The sequence below is a fragment of the Euprymna scolopes genome, chromosome 11 (assembly GCF_053919585.1).
Source record: "Euprymna scolopes isolate OS-2025 chromosome 11, ASM5391958v1, whole genome shotgun sequence".
Lineage (NCBI taxonomy): Eukaryota > Metazoa > Mollusca > Cephalopoda > Sepiida > Sepiolidae > Euprymna > Euprymna scolopes.
The window spans coordinates 105,500,512-105,517,655 of NC_136492.1; the positions used below are offsets into that span (position 1 = coordinate 105,500,512).

General features: G+C 32.8%; 1 protein-coding gene across 1 annotated transcript in view; it reads left to right on the forward strand.

Moving 5' to 3' along the window:
- Positions 1 to 900: 900 nt before the first annotated feature.
- Positions 901 to 17,144, forward strand: part of LOC145288036 (calcium and integrin-binding family member 2-like) — a 57,451-nt gene continuing 41,207 nt past the window's right edge. Inside the window, exons 1-3 of the mRNA XM_080136051.1 lie at positions 901 to 1,229; positions 8,678 to 8,712; positions 16,890 to 16,986. Of these exons, the coding sequence (XP_079992177.1) occupies positions 1,179 to 1,229; positions 8,678 to 8,712; positions 16,890 to 16,986 (183 nt within the window). The 5' untranslated portion in view covers positions 901 to 1,178. The remainder of the gene's footprint in view (positions 1,230 to 8,677; positions 8,713 to 16,889; positions 16,987 to 17,144) is intronic.

The following is a 17,144-nucleotide window of genomic DNA, read 5'->3' on the forward strand; positions in this document are numbered from 1 at the left end:
TGGTTCATTTCTCAAACAGATTTTAACCTAATATTTGACCGTATTTCATTTATAATAATATGCCTCACACTTTCAGCAGTCTCTTGCTGTGTGACTTTTGCTGTTGCACTTGTAGCAGGTTATGGTGGTGCTTGGGGTGTTTTTGGTAGCAACTGTATTTTTATTGTGTGACGGGGGTGTAGATGCGACTACATGTCTTCGGTTTCCATTTGTTATTAGCACCTTTGCTTTTGTTATAATGTCCTCCATGGTTAAGGTTCCATCTTTTGGCACCTATTGAATTCTGATTAAGATGCCATCAGAGAGGCTTGAAAAAAAAAAAAAAAAAAGCCAGTTTGGTGAGCCTTTCCAGCCCAAACTCCTTCAAAGCTAGCCAATCCGATCAACTACAACTTGTTCACATTATTGGAAGGTGAAGATGGGATAGTGGTTAATGACCTGGACTTACAACCTGGGTGTTCCAAGTCTGAATCCAGCTTGTTCCACGAAATCACTTTCACTTAGGATGTTGGCAACCTTCACGTGACCCCTCCCGTAAGTAGCGATGTCTTCTAGAAAGAATTCTGACTAGAAAAATAGGTACTTATACATTGTTCGACCTGCAATTTCCACACAGTTACTCGGGTTCGTTCGGCAGCTGACGTCAATAACCGAAAAATAAAAAAAGCCGACCACAATGTTAGGAACGTTTAGCCAATGAAAAAAATAAAAATACAAAAATCTATAAGAAACGTGCTGTCGGGTTTTAGCCAATAAGAATCTAAGCGGACGACTTTTTTCATAATATCGGGGAAACCAATGCCAACAATAGAATCATTGAATGATCTGTTTACATTAAAAACCGACCTTAGTCTAATGTTGCTCTTCTAGAGAGAGAGAGAGAGAAGAGAGAGAGAGAGAGAGAGAGAGAGAATTACAATGGAAGCTCGAAAAGATAGTGAGAGGCGCTGAAAAAAGAGTAAAACTAAGAGCAAGAGAACAAAAAGATAGAATTAACGATGAAGCGAGAGGGGGGGGAGAGAGAGAGAGAGAGAGAAATGTGTGCTAGACGAACCTCGTTTTGGTTTTCTTTTCAACAATTGTTGTCGTTCGCTATTAAAATTGACGTTCGCCATTTCTTGTAACTAATAAAAATAATCAAAACCAGATACAATTTACGATTTTACTCTTTGTTAACAATGGGCAATAAACAAACAGTTTTTGATAAAGATGAAATGGATGCCTACGAGGTGAGTATTTTTGTTTATTAAATTATTTCTTGAAAAAATTTTTTACTAAGTTTCCATTAGCAACGACTGACATCTTAAGTTAGTCACACTTTGTTATTACTTCGAACTTCGACTGAAAAACTGTCGCTTCCTGAAAGAAAATAAAAACAACTTTTTAGTCATTTTTAAATTCATTTATTTTTTTTGTTCTACAAAAACTAGCGAAACAATGACATTTTACATCTGGCTAATTCTTGTGAAATTAATGATACAATAATATTGTTCGACCCTGTACGCCCTAGAAATAAAAAGGGTCAGGATAAAGTTTACTTCCTGGTCTATTTTGACCGAGAGCGCTCGAAAAAAAAAAAAAATAAATAAATAAATAATGGCCGAAATTACCTGGTGAATCAAAATTGCAAAATATGAAACGAAACACGCATTATTGAAAGAGACTCGTTCATTTAACTGGAATTTGAATAAAAATAATAAATAAAACCGACTGGGTTTTTTTTTTCTTCTTTCTTTGTTATTGATTTGAAACTACTTTTTTTTTCTTTTTTTTTTTTTAATAAATGTTATCTATAGAAAACCTAAAAAAAAAAAAAATGGTGCTGGGACCCAGCCAGCACCATTTTTTTTTTTTGCTGGGTTTGTATTACTGTACACATAGATTCAAAAAAGTTGTCAAAAAACAAATATATAACAAATAAATGTTATCAAAGGCTAGACAAGTTACTTTTCTACCAAACTGGATATATTTTTCGTGTTTTTATTCAATGTAACATGTTTATTCGAAAAACATGCAGTGTTTACCGATGTATTGGAAAATTCAAAATGGCGCCCGACACTCTCTTTAACATGGTAAGTTTGGGAAAAGGTGTTATAAATAATAAACTAGACAAAATACTATTAAAAAACACCGAATATGTCAACTTATGTCACGGTAACATATATTGAACGAATTTATAACAGTATTTTGTCTAGTTTATTATTTATAACATCTTTTCCTGAACTTACCGTGTTAAAGAGAGAGTCGGGCGCCATTTTGAATTTTCCAATACATCGGTAAACACTGCATGTTTTTCGAGCTGAATAAAACTTGTTATTGTTACATTGAATAAAAACACGAAAAATATATCCAGTTTGGTAGAAAAGTAACTTATCTTGCCTTTGATAATATTTATTTGTTATATATTTGTTTTTTGACAACTTTTTCAAATCTATGTGTACAGTAATACAACCCCGAGTAACTTATTTGGCTTTTGATAACAAGTGTTACATATTTGGTTTTAAACTTTTTTTTATCACTTCTTCGTACGTAATAGTCGGAAAAGAGAAGACGACAAAAAAAGATTTAAACGCCAAAAAACAACAACAAAAGAAAACTAGTTAATTTTATTTATTTTATTATTTTTATTCAAGTTTCAGTTAAATGAATGATTCTCTTTTAACAGCCGGGACGCGTGTTTCGTTTCATATACCTGATGTTTCATATTTCACAATTTTGATTTACCAGTGATTTCTGCCATTGTTATTATTATTTTTAGAAAACTTTCGGTCAAAATAGCTACTTCATGAATAAAATAATGGTGCGGGTGCGGGTGCGCATATAAAGAAAGGCGACAGATCAAACAAGGGAGATAAATCGTGAAACAAGGGAGATTTGTAGGTACCTCCCAACTCGCGCCACAGTTTTACCCCCCTCCCTCCGTCTAGGTAACACGATGTAATTTAATTTAAGGTTAATAATCATGATTCATCCTAACTTTTTTACTATTTAAAAGAAGCTTTAAATAAACTGCTTTTTTTAAAATAATTTTTATAGCATACAAAAATAATGAAAATGCGAGACGACGCTTTAAAACAACGTTCCTATGTAATGATGTTTTTGAAGCCGTAGACACACCCATGTTTTAAGAATGTAGCAAAAATCAAATAATAGTCATATTTTCCTGAAAATTTCGATATTTATTCATTATTAAATAAACTTACATAATAAAAGTAGGTTTTGTTAAATATATTAGGAAATATATGTATTTTTTTAGGTGTTCTACTACCCCCTTATACTTCATGGTCAAAAACTAAACAAAATAAATGTAGGTCGATAAAAATTTCAATATTTTTAAAGCTGAAAAGATCAAATATATATATATATATATATATATATATATATATATATATATATATATATATAAAATCCTGTTATTTATTTCACTTACCTTAAAGTTGTAAATACAATTGGACATAAAATCAATAGTATTATGTTTAAAAAAACTTTTTTTTGATAATTTTTTAATATAATTATTTGAATTACAAAAGAAAAAAACAATTCTAAAAAAACTTATTATTTTTAAAAAGCTTTAAATGACATTAAGTTCAAATATTACACGATATGAAGTTTGAACAGATTTTTTTAATAAAAGGTTTACAATAATAAAAACAATATTTTTATAAGATAATCTAAGACTATTGAGATGATAAAAATTGGAAAGAAAAAAAAACAAAAAAAACACGAAATAAAAAGTTGACAAAAAAATAAGTTGACAGCGCGTCTAAGGGCACATAATTTTCTAGGGTAAATTTTTTACATTAGGTCCACCTCCACAATTTTCTTTAAAATGATTCTTTTTTAAGTTTTCGACTATGCTGAATAAGAAAATCTTATTTAAATTTTGCAGAGACAAGTAGTTTTCGAGATATAAAAACCTGTATTATGCACTGTAATTCACTGGCTACAAAAGAACGATGGTTCTCACAGCAGCTTTGGAAACCCCAGGGTTAATTTGTTTCACAAAATAGAGTGTCTGCTTCACACCAGGATGACCGCTTTGTTGGTGAAAAATTTTGATCTGGTCTAATCCGACCGAGTTCACGGATGCAGTGCAGACAGGTTGCACAGGTTTGGTGTTCCTCTTCATCACATCAAGCCACCGTTAAGGCACTCTCGTAAATTGATCCGCCTTGTTTTGGCTAGATTTTACCAAGACTACATTCATCAACAGTGCATATTTCTTCACCAGTTTCGTTATTGTGTCAAGACGCTGTCAGATGAGCATCTCACTTGTAGCTTTAGTTCGTACCTTGGCTCTGCCAGTAAGGGTATTCGAGACCCATTTATGGACACGTGAAATCGGTGATAAGTGCAAGGTGGTTAACTTCCAGACGATTGCCAAGTTCATTCCTTTAATGATGGCATCAAGTTCTGCTAAGTTTATATGTTGGGAGTCCTTTTCTGGACATAACCAGCATGCATCCTCTATCACAGTCCCATTATATATCAATGACACACCGATAGCAAGAGAGCTTGCATCAACCAAGATGTCAAGACATTTCTTTTGACGCACCATTTGCCTTGCACCAGATCTTCTTTGTGGAGGCTGGTGAGAACCTCCTTGATCATAGTGTTGAGAGGGGTGTCATTTACTTTGTCGTCCGACCCTGTAGTGACGTCAGATGCTCTCCTTTTGATAAATGCCACAGCAACACGAAGCCAACCACCCATCGGAAGGTGTCCAACCAACTTGCCACAAAGTGAAAATATATTTTGTCGCTTGACAACATGAGGTATGTCTGGGATCTTGTTCCCTCTTCTCCAACGCAGAGCATTATCCTCTCCCCAGACCTGCAAACCAAGCACTCCTGCACCATCCTGCAGTTTCTCTGGTTCTTTGCTGAAAAGTCCAAAGTTGCTGAGATGCTCATCCAATGGAGTCTTGAAAAATGGTTTGCTGTCCACCACCAGTACGTCAGTCTTTAGAGTAGTACACCAGTCCACAGGTACATCAGGAAGAATTCTGTGTCACCTGATTGCTGCAGCGACGGGTCCTGCACTTCTGCTTCCGCCGTCATAAGAGCCCAGGCACTCGCGAGAATCTGCTCCAGAATCATCCGTTCCATTCTGGAAAATCCCCGCAACTGTTGCCTAACTCGGGAGTCCTGACACGAAAGTGCAACTGAGCCATCGATCAGAGAGGTTTTCGTCTAATAACCGTGCAAGATCCTGCAGGTCACCCAGGTATTTATCAACAGTTTCCCCCCGGATGCAAACAATGGGAGACAAACTTGTCATATGCTACACAAGGGTCTGGCGCAAAAGCCACAAGGAGGGTTCGTTTTACTTGCTTCAAATCCGCCCTTTGGTCATGGGTTAATCTCCGGTATACAGGCAGCACGCCACCTCTTAGCCTGAGTGGTAAAACACACTCAACATTGTCAACCCCACATATTTCACAGACCAGTTCCACCTGTTCCAACCATTTGGACACTGTGTGATCAGGTGAGATGCCATGAAATTCAGGAATAAGACGGATATCAAATGCTTTGCCTGCGATTTGTAAGCTGAAATACTTTGAAAACTGCTGGGTCCTTCAGCCTCACTTTCTTTCTCACTTTAAGCCGGAACTTTCTTTAGGGACTTTCCTCTCTTTTTACTATTTTCTCTGCTTGAGCAAAAGCACAGTTGCCTATCTGTCCGAGTTCGGTCTTTTATTCCTCTCAAATCTCAGGAATTCTCGCGGTTAGTCCTGCCCTCTTTCCCATAAAACTAACCACGCCTACCACTTCTTCATCTCCTTCCTCTCCCAGTCCTTGTGTATTGACAGCAAACAGAAGAGACTTTCTGTCTTTTGGAGGTGAGTGCATTAGAAGAATTACTACTACAATCGATTATGAAAAAAAAAAAGTACATCATTATAAAGTTCATTCTTCACTTAATAATCAGTATTCGTATTGATTGGATAATTAATTGATTTTTGGTACATTTTTAAAGGGACCATCATTTATGAAAAGTGATTAGAACCGAAAATTAATTTCTTTCAAAACCCTAATTCCTATAGTAAAAAAGAAATAAATAAAAATGCATATTGCCAGGAACCACAGTATTTTCTGTTAGAAGGTTTACAACAAATTAGGAAAATTACTGACTTGCAAGTTTGTCATATCCACAAGCACATATACAAATTTTTGTTTTGGTAAAGTAAATCTCTGCCAAATTCTGGATTACGTGCAACAACCAAAAATAGATTTGAAAAAAATGAATAGAGAACGGGGTAGGGGTGTAACATGCATTCAATAAACTGAGAGAAAAAAAAAAAAAGGAAACGTATATTTTTCAATATAAATAAAACAGATGTATGTGTGTTTGTCTGTCAGTAAAAATTTAACTGCTAAACTCTTAAACTACTGGTCACATAACACTGAAATTAACAGGATTAATATTCATACACCAAAGATGGTTTATAATGAGTAAAATCTTTGTTTATTTAGATGAATACAGGCTCCTTCAGTCTTTGATAGACTATGGATACCCTCGTAGGGGTGCCTGCGCGTGAAATTTTTGTGGCAGGAGTTGCGCAATCTCCAACCACACCTCTCCTGAGTCAACATTGTTAAATACCAGTGGCAAGTGAAGTATGTACAGGACGACTGGAAACATCTATGCATATATATATATATATATATATATATATGTGTGTGTGTGTGTGACTTCCTTCAGTCTTGACAGACTATGGATACCCACTGTAAGGGTGCCTGTGCATGAAATTTGTGTCACAAGAGTTGCACAGTCTCCAACCACGCCTCTCCTGAGTCAACATTGTTGCATACCAATGGCAAGTTGAAATACAGGACGACTGGAAACAAATGCTGAGATAAGCGGAGAGCACATACAGCGCCTAGAATTTCCAAATGGTCACCCATCTGATACCAACCAGGCTCAATGTTGCTTAACTTCTGTGATCTGACAAGAACCGGTGTGTCAACGCGATTATGCCGTACAATTTAGATGAATAACGTGTACAGAAATATGTCGGCAAGTGTAAATGCAAAAATGTTAATTTCAACTGACATATTTCTATTTTTTTCTGTGCATGCCCAAATTCAATTCATTTCTTGAAGTCGTTTAATATTAAATCTTTCTAACCTATCTCTCCATAGTTACACTCGTAGGGAATGCAGCTGAAACATTAAATGCTTTGGTTTTGGTTCTAGATGATGGTATCCAAGTCATTTTTTTTTTTACTTTTTGAACTCTGTACTATATATTAGGTACAATATAATATGTAATAGAGAATTGGCTCTGTAATAATAATAAATACGAAATCTGCATGAATTAAAATATATTTAAGCGTATTTTATGACGCAGCAAGGCCGAGTGCAACCCCCCCCCCCGGCCTGCTAGTTGTAAATAAAAAAAAAGTTAAGCCACTAGGAATAATGTTAAGGTTTTACCCATAGAGTGAATGTGGTCTTTTGGTGACTGAAATTAGTTTAGGATGACATCTAATCCCACTCAATTTTAGTCTTGTGCTGCATCTTATTTTATAAAGAAAATTGGTACTTCCGCATTTATCAACCTGCGATTTCTACAAAGTTACGTGGTTGTGCCCAGCAGATGACAGGAAGAACCGGAAATGGTTGAGTAGTAGTTTTCTTGAGAGCTAAACATATTTTTTTCCAGTGGTCGTCACCATTCTTAACATGGAAAGTGGGGGAGAGGTAACAATTTGTGCTTTTTGTAATAAGGCTTCCGGTTACTCTCATCATCTGCTGGGCACACCCAAGTAAATGTGTGGAAATCGTGGGTTCATAATGCAGAAGCATCAGAAAATTTATTATACTGAACTTTTTTGTAAGATTTTGAAAATAGATTAAAACAAAAAAATTATACATAAAACTTTTGTTCACACAAAAAAGAAAAAAAGCAATAGTTCTTTGAAGAAAATAAGATATATATTATTCCACTAGGACGACAACTACAAATGTTCAACTTCATTTTTAAATGTTTTTGTTCTTTCAAAATCCGGTCAAATTTAGTTACAATCTACCTTTCTATATCGGATATTAGTGGAGATGATCAAGTCGCTGGAGTGCATATATTCAGCCAAGCAGCATCCAAAATGGTTAGCTTCAGACTATTTACAGAAATATTTTGATTGACAATTTAAATGCATACCATAAAACATTTTTCATATTTTTGAACATCTTTAAAGGTGCCATATTGGCCAGCTGCAAATTATGCACTTTTATAAAATCTCATACAAACATATGTGCTCAACATGTTGGCATAAGTTTAAGCACATAATGTTGGCTTCTGGGTCAGTGTCGAAGAATTATGTGATTTAAAAAACTTTTCTTCTTTTTTTTTTTTTTTACTTTTGTTGATCTCCAAATTGCTATTGACGCCTAAGGAACTGCTCTTCACCATTTCCCCAATCATATAAAAAATGCAGACATTTAAATGTAATATGAAGAAACATCCTGTTATCCAACTCCACACCCAAATTGCCTGTATACATCTGGACTCTTATTCCAGTAGTCCATTTGCTTCAGTGGCAATATGCCTTGTTAACTGATTAAATTTAAAAAACAACAAAAAAAACTGTATGTAAATTCTGTAAATGTGTGTGTCAAAAAGATTTTCAGTCATTTTTACATCATTTTTTTTTTTTTGTTTTCTTTAATTTCAGGAATTGACTTTCTTCTCTCAGGCAGACATTTTAAAGTAAGTTTTTTTTATTTTATGTATTCCTTAATCTTAAAAAAGAATTTGAGCATCTTTTTACAATAATCAACAAAACAAGAAAGGCGTAAATATAAAAATATATACAACAAATAAATCTTACCAAAGGCAAAACAAGTTAATTAAAAATCTTAGTAAGAAAATATACAAAATTCTTTCACTTAATATGTTAATTCAGGATACTTTTTTTTTTACTATTTAAAGAAATATATTTTGCATCTATTACTTTTAAAATGGCATCAGCAATATACAAAACATACAGACCAATGCCCTATATATATATATATATATATATATATATATATATATATATATATATATATATATATATACTAGCAGTGAGATCTGACATTACCCGAGATTGCATGATAATCAACAAATGTTTCACAACACCATATTTTTTATCATCAAAATCGCTTATTTTTCAATCAAATCAATTTATTGCCTGTTCTAGTTGAGGAACCATCACGGTGTACCAGAAGGAAGCTTCATATGCCTACCCGCAGTGACTTAGTCCACAATACATTATAGTCTACATTGCATTGTAGAGAACCTACAGTTGATTTTATAAAATTACTTGCAGTTCAGCCCAGCTTTGCTCGGGCCCTATGTACTTTTCATAACTTTACGTACATATGTATATGTGTGTGTATATATATATATATATATATATATATATATGTTAAGAAGTTTGACTTGTGTTCGGGTAACCTACATCTAAAATTTCAAGTGTTTAGACCCAAAATTGGTGGGGGAGTTCGATAGTCTGCAAAAGTCAACTCTTTCAACCTTGACCTCTTGGCAGCCAAATTTTCGCCCCAAAATTGATTAAAACACTTGCTGCATGTCTAAATACCCTTTATGTGAAATTTCAAATGTTTAGACCCAAAATTTGCTGAATAGTTTGCTAGAGACCGCAAAGGTCAAATCTTTTGAACTTTGACCCCTTGGTAGCCAAATTTTCGGCCAAAAACCGTTTAAAAAGCTTGCCCTATGTCTGAATACACTTTATGTAAAATTTCAAATGTTTAGACTAAAAATTGGCTGAGAGGTCAAATTCTTTTAAACTTTGACCCCAATTTTGACCCCTTAACATTTATTATTTTGGTCTCAAATCAAAATACAAAATTTTACCCATGTCAAGGAACCTACATCTAAAATTTCAAGTGTTTAGACCCAAAATTGACGGAGGAGTTTGGTATGGTTTTCAAAGGTCAAACCATTGAACTTTGACCCCTTGACAGCCAAATTTCTGGCCGAAAACCGATTAAAAAGATTTTCCCAAATCTCAATACACCTTATGTCAACTCTCGACTCTGTAGACTGAAAATTGACAGTAATTTGGAAGGGAAATAAATGTACACACAGACAGACACACACACACAGACAATTTCACTTTTATAGACATAAATTTTTCTATATAATGGCTTCAATTAAAGTTTAGAATTCAAAAGTTAAGTATCATGATTCAATTGTGCTTTAAACAGAAACATTTATTTCGAACGCACCCCTGTCATACCAAAGAACCTACTGTTGATTTTATATGCTGGGCCTTTCTGCTTGTATGGTAATAAAACTTCTCAAATGCAAGTGCGATGTTAGTTTGTATAAGGTATTAACTTTGGTCGAAATCACCTGTTCCTTTCTTCGGACTTTTTCGATAATCACTACTTATCGAAGACTATCTGATACAAAACCTAAAAGCATTGCCAGATAAAATATATTTGTGAAATTTCATAAAATCTGCCCAGTCATTTTGAAGTCCATGGGGAATGAACACACATATGCACACAAAGTTCCTTTTATATAATAGAAGATGTATATATATATACTAGCAGGGCTACCTGATTCGGTGGAGGGGGGGCCTAAAAACACAAACTAGAAGGTTTAAAAACTGTAATCCATTTCTAAAAAAATTTCTTTCACTGGTTTCTTTAGCTATCTTTCACTTTCCTCGTCTCCTATCCTCGTCTCCCTCTCCCACTTACCTCAGCCCAGCCTATCTTATTTCAATATATTGAAAATAATGATAATTAAAGTTATTCACAGTGCTTTCAGTTTCCAGATATTTCTCTCGAGCAACAATGAATTTTTGTTCCCCTCCCCCTTACTTTAAAAATATAATGCAATTTATATTTGTTTTAAACAATCCAAAATTTCACCACAAAGCTATTAATGTGGTTCCAAGTGTATTAAGTGTTTTGTAGTTTCCTTAAAGAGGCTATTAACCTCTATTATTAATAGCTGGAGTATCTATCCTGGAACAGGTTCATAATACTTAAAAATGTTGGATATTTGATAAATACAGCGACAAAAATATTTTAAGGCAATCAAAACGATGAAAACTTTTAAAATAGGTTTTTGCTTGAAGTTATGGACTTAGAAAATGTGTCCTTTTGTAGAATTAAGTCCCTATTATAGAATTCTAAATTGATTGAAATTTAACACTGATTTTTGTCATTTGTAGAATTCGTCATTTGCTTATAGTTTATATTTCATTAAAACCGAGAGTATTTTACAGAAAGTCTGTTTATTAGAAATAACAATGTCACAAAATGTCCAGCTGGACTCCATCAAACACTTTGCTGTTTTGTGAATGTTTTTTTTTTTTTTTTTTTTCAAACACAATAAGAATATTGCATAAAAAAAGAAACAAATATTTTTGTAAAAATAAAAAATCATAAACAATATCAACTAAATTATGTTTTTAAATTTTTATCTCAAACCTAACTAAATAAACCCTTACCTAAGTTTTAAGTTTAGTTTGGCAAAAGTCGGTTTGGTTCAAATTTTGTAATTTCTGTAAACCACAAAACTTAAAACTCTGACAGTAAATGAAATGCTCTTTTTCCTTTGTTTTGATAATTAAACAACGCTTTAGTCTTTATAATCTTGTATATATACAAAACTCACTATCTCTGTCTTCATTTTTTTTTTTTTTTTTTTCGAACTGCAAGGTTGAAGAGCAGTATGATGTGGGCCATGTTTTGTGGATAATTCGTTTATAGGTTTTAAGTTGCAATGGGACGATTCCAATATTTTTCCTGATTCCGTACTAAGTTACAGATTCTGATACAAATACCAATTCCAATTCTTTATAAATCTCTAAATATTTAAGTATAGAGTTGTTATTTCCCTCCATTCATCATAAAAAAAACAACACCTGATAAATGTTTAAATGTTTTCTCAAACATACAAAATACACTTGTGCAGGATGATCTATAGATTTAGTTTTTCTGGTAGTTTAAAATTAATAAATATTTATTATTTTATCATTACTACCAGTTGTGGAAGATTTTGTTTCAAGCAAAAAATATAAAAGAAAATTAAAAGAATCGTTTTCGGCATCAGAAAATGGACACAAATTTTCTCAATTCTGATATTGATTCCGATACCCCCAAAGTTCCAATTTTCCCAATTCCAATTCTCCCGACACTAGTTTTTAATTAGTAAAAATAGCTACTAAGAGGTTAAAATTGAAAAAATTGGAACTTGACAGACTTAAGTCGATTTAAATTTTGCTGTATACATGTACAATATATATATATATATATATATATATATATATATATATATATTGAGTAAAACGATTCATAATTTTGAATTAAAAATCGGTTTCAAAAGGAAAAACAAACAAAATCAACTAGATTGTACGATCGTTTCAGAAACTATGTTCATTTTATTTAAATTGACAATAAATATCGACAATAATTTGACAGAAGTTTTTTCATTCAAAAACAAAGTCTCCTCATCAGCAAAAATAAGTGGGGGGGGGGGGCATTTAAAGACATCAAAATAAAACTAGCATTTTAGTCGTGAGTAAGGCAGATATTCCTTATTTATATCCATTATAAAATCTGTTTCAATTTGAGTCAGTCAATCTTTTGGCATGCTGTTTTCTTTTGAAAGTATTAATACATTTACTAATACATTAAAATAAACTCTGCTCTTTAGACTCCAAGTCAAATCCCTCTAAAAAAATAAAATATATATATATATATATATATATATATATATATATATATATATATATATATATATATATATAAACGTTTATATGTTAACATTAATCAATTTCTAGCTATTTCATATCTAACTAATGATACCTCAAATGGTTACATCTAAGGCTAGATATATAATATAATCAATAGAGGATTGACTCTGTAATAATAAATACAAAATCTGCATAAATTAAAATATAACTGGGCAATGCCAGCCCCCTGCTAGTAAATAATATTCTAATAATTACTTACTATTTTGTTCTTTTGTTTTTTTTTTCTTGAAGAAATTTTCAAGGTTTTTTTTTTTTTCTTTCTTTCACTCAGAAAACATCTACCTGTTTTGATTTTTTTTTTTTTTTTTTTTTTTTTTTTTTTTCTGGTGTTATTGAACTTTCTTGACTGGGCCAATTTCATTTCAGTTAATTTGGGTTTCCATTTTCTCCTTTTACTGATCTTAAATCATTTTTGTACTCAATAATTAATTTTTTTGTAAACAAAATCATTTTTTATATTCCTATTCATGTACTTTCTCCCTGATCAATTATTTTTCAAAACATTCTAATCAATTATTTTTCAAGATATTCGTTGAGGCTTTCTAACCTAATCTTATAACTAATACTAACTGACAGCTACTCGGACTTAGGATTAGTGGTAAAAATAAGTTGTTAACTACCCTAAAACTCTTGGAAATAGGATTTTATGTTAAATTTATATACTAAATTGATCTCCCACTCTAAATTCTAAAATTGTTGATGTTTTTGTTTTCTATTTTCTGATAAGTTTTTCATGGTATACATGAGTAATTGCTTAAATTTCTTTTTTTTTTTTATTAGGAGGCGGTAGTGGAAGGTGTTTATCTACAAACTGATAAAAAATTTAATCTTTCTGATTAAAGCGTTATTATTTTAGGGTAAAGAAAATAAGGAAATACCATAGTAATGGGTAAAAAAAAAAAATCAAATTAGCTAAAACGAAATTATTCCGGTCAAGAAAGTTCAAGAGTACTTTTTAATTTTGTTTTTTTTAATTTTTCCAAATACTTTATTTTTCTCATTTATTCTCCCTCCCCACCAAAAATCCATGTTCTCATCTTTTCAAATTTTTTTTATTCTTCTTTCCTATTATTCTTTAAATTTGTTGTCTATCTGTTCAATTTATTTTTTAAATCATTTTCTATTATTTTACAATCTTATTAAGTCTAAAGCAACCCCCCCCTTTTTTTTATATTCACAGAGGGGGATGTAACTCCAGTAATTATGTGATTTTTTTTTTTTTTTACAATTATCTTATCAGTTTGTTCAGCCGAGGGCGTGGGGCATCCTACCAAACATTTACCCGCTATCTTACATATTCCATTACCGAAATGTAAAAAAAAAAAAAAAATGATTAAAGTTCTTTGTTCTGATTATTTGATACAAGTCATGTTCAAATTTATTAAATAGAAATGGAAATGTATTACAAATGAAAGAAAATTTATATAAAAGGGGAAAATATCCAGTGTCAAAAACTTTTCAGGAATATAGCAGCAAATATTAAATACTACTTCACTAATTAAAATTGAGAAGAAAAATGAAGAGGCAAATAATAATTTTTTTTTTTTTTTTTTTTTCAAAATCCATGCAAGTATTTGGAAGTTTCATCAGATGTTCTGCAGGCTCAAGGCATTTCCATAAATAATGGCGATGAAGAGGTACTCATAAACCCAAGTCAATTCATGATGCTCCACCAGTGTTGTGCCATGTCATGTCATTAAAAGTTCAAGGCTATTAAATAAGTTGTGCATGATGCAGCCTATTATTTCACTTGTTTCTACAATGATTGGTTTAAATGCAAATCTGTTGAAGAGTGGCATATTTCGATTGCTTGTGCTTCTATGCTAATACTGCTGCATGTCCAAGGTTTGTTGCCGATTCTGTCACTGATGAGGACTCAAAGGCGTTCCTATTTACTTGCCTCCCTACGAGGACAGTTAGACACAAGGTCGGTTTTTAATGTGGGGAAAATCTAGCTCCCAAAAAAGGGGCACTCTGGATAGGAACAAAAATAAAAATTGTCTCGGTCATAAAGGATTTCTCCTCTACTGACCAAGGACAAAAAAAGGTGAGATGTATCGGAACAGATACTACACTTTGTTCTTATATATATTTTATTGCTGGTAAAGTTACAATTTAAACAATAATAAAATTGAGTAAAAAAGTAAAATCATTCACAACAAAATTAGGCACAAGGCCCTATAAGAAATTGGGGAGGGGTTGGGTGCAGGGTCTTTGTGACTATTTAACAAATGAGGCAATGATGACTTTGGAGTCTTACTCTTGACTGGCAGCATTTACCACAATACTTCATTCACTCTGTGAATCCTAATCTAATTAATAAATCCCCAGCGTTAAGAATAAAAAACATATTTACAAGTTGTAAAACATAATCTATATGTTTGTGTATGCATTTTTTTAAAAAATTTATTTATTTATTTTCCCCCCACAAATTTAATGTGTGTATGTGCATGTGTAAGATATAAAAAGTTCAATTTCATTGGTATATAAAAGGTTTTTGAATTAAGAGTAAAACTGTTCGTGGAGTGGGGAAAACTAATCAAAAAGATTTTTTCAAAAATAAAAAGTAAATCCTACTGGGTTGTTAGTAAGGACCCCCCCCCCTGTACTATTCTAAGTAACTAAACCCCTCCCCCCACTGTTTTCTGGGGAACCGAAAACTAGCAGGGAGATCCCTATTGGGGATTGGGAGAAAAAGCCTTAATGGAAGTGGGAGAAAATAAAGCAATGGTTGGAAGGGGACCTCTGAGTAGGGGATGACCGGGGATATCAAAAACAAAGATGTGATGTAAAGGGGATGGGAAGACTCAGAGGTTCTCTAACACCAAAAAATAAAAACAGGAGCGGGATCTCGTTTATACTGCCAGTCAAGAGTCTTTTTAATATAATTTTGCTAAACTAAGCAGGATGGGTTCCATACTGCACTACTGATGCGAGCCATTACCTCTCCAACGTACTCCAATAGGGCCTGGAACAAAAAAATGCATGCTCGACCGCAGCGCGGGTACCAGGCCCCTGTTTGTTCTTTGTACATGCTGAATTCATCGAAGAGGGGCAGTGCTTTTCGGACCAGTCGCCAGGTCAGGGAAAATTCCGAGTTAGTCAGAAAATCCTGTTCCGGCGCCCAACTCCAATGAGAACAGATAACCTCCATTGACCATCCCATCCGCCTACTAAGAGGATCCTTTGCGGTGCCCTCCACTAACTCCCGATAAAGTCTCTTCCTAGGCTGATCGACACTGGTCCCCGGCAAAGCTCTAAGTGCGGTCTGGCATTCGGCAAAGGACTTGGACTCCCCCCTAGGTTTACGACACCCTTTCACCGAGGGGTCGGGTTTGAGATTGGGAAACGACTTTGTTCTTAGCCAAAAGGCCAAGTAGACGAGGTGTTGACAACAGTTGCATCCTATATAACTGAATTATCTCTCTTCTTTTAAAATAAAATTATGGTTTCCAAACCATGCAACAAATTTCATAATAATTTGTCTAATTATTCTAGAGTTATAGTGCCAGTATCCGTAATAAATCTTATTTTTATTTTATGGACAGATTTAATCATTCTGTTGTTGATTGTAGCATTTTTTTTTATTTGATTCATTGTTTTTTTATTTTCCAAGTAGAAGTTTAAAAAAAAAAGAAATAAAACTAACTTCAAAATCACATTTTTACCTTGTCAAAAATATAATATATAAATATTATCGGTGCTTCTCCATCATATCATTTAGATTGAATAGGAATGTTAAGAAAAAATATCAACAGATCTGTACGATGGACTTGATTTTGAGGGGAAAATAAATAGCGGTTAGTTTCGAAAATAAATTAAACTTTTAGCCATAGGTTCAATATTGACAATATTATCGACATCGTTATGAAAGGGAGATAATTCAAACTTTTGAGGAAAAATTTAATGCAAAAAAAACAAAAAACGAAATGATGTTTCTAACAAAGTATATATATATATATATATATATATATACACACACAACACAATAGATGGTAGTTTTAAAAGTTGAGCATGAAGGAAACCATATATTAAACCGTTAGTAATATAAGTATTAAAAGTGAATCATCCATTTTGAATAATTCTGTTTTTGTTTAAATTTCAGAGTTTATGAGAGATTCAAAATGCTAGCAAAGGACAAACAAGTTGATCGGAATATACGACTTGATGAAGAAGAAATCTGCAAGTTACCTGAACTGAAAGTAAGTACTGAATATTCCTCACATTTTTAAGGAGTTCAAGTTGTGTTGAAAGATCAAAGAAAAATAATACACAACATCTTGCTTGGATTTTACGTTTTAAATTTAGTAAATTTCATTTTTACTTTGAGAAAAATCTTTTACATATTTTTAATTTTTAT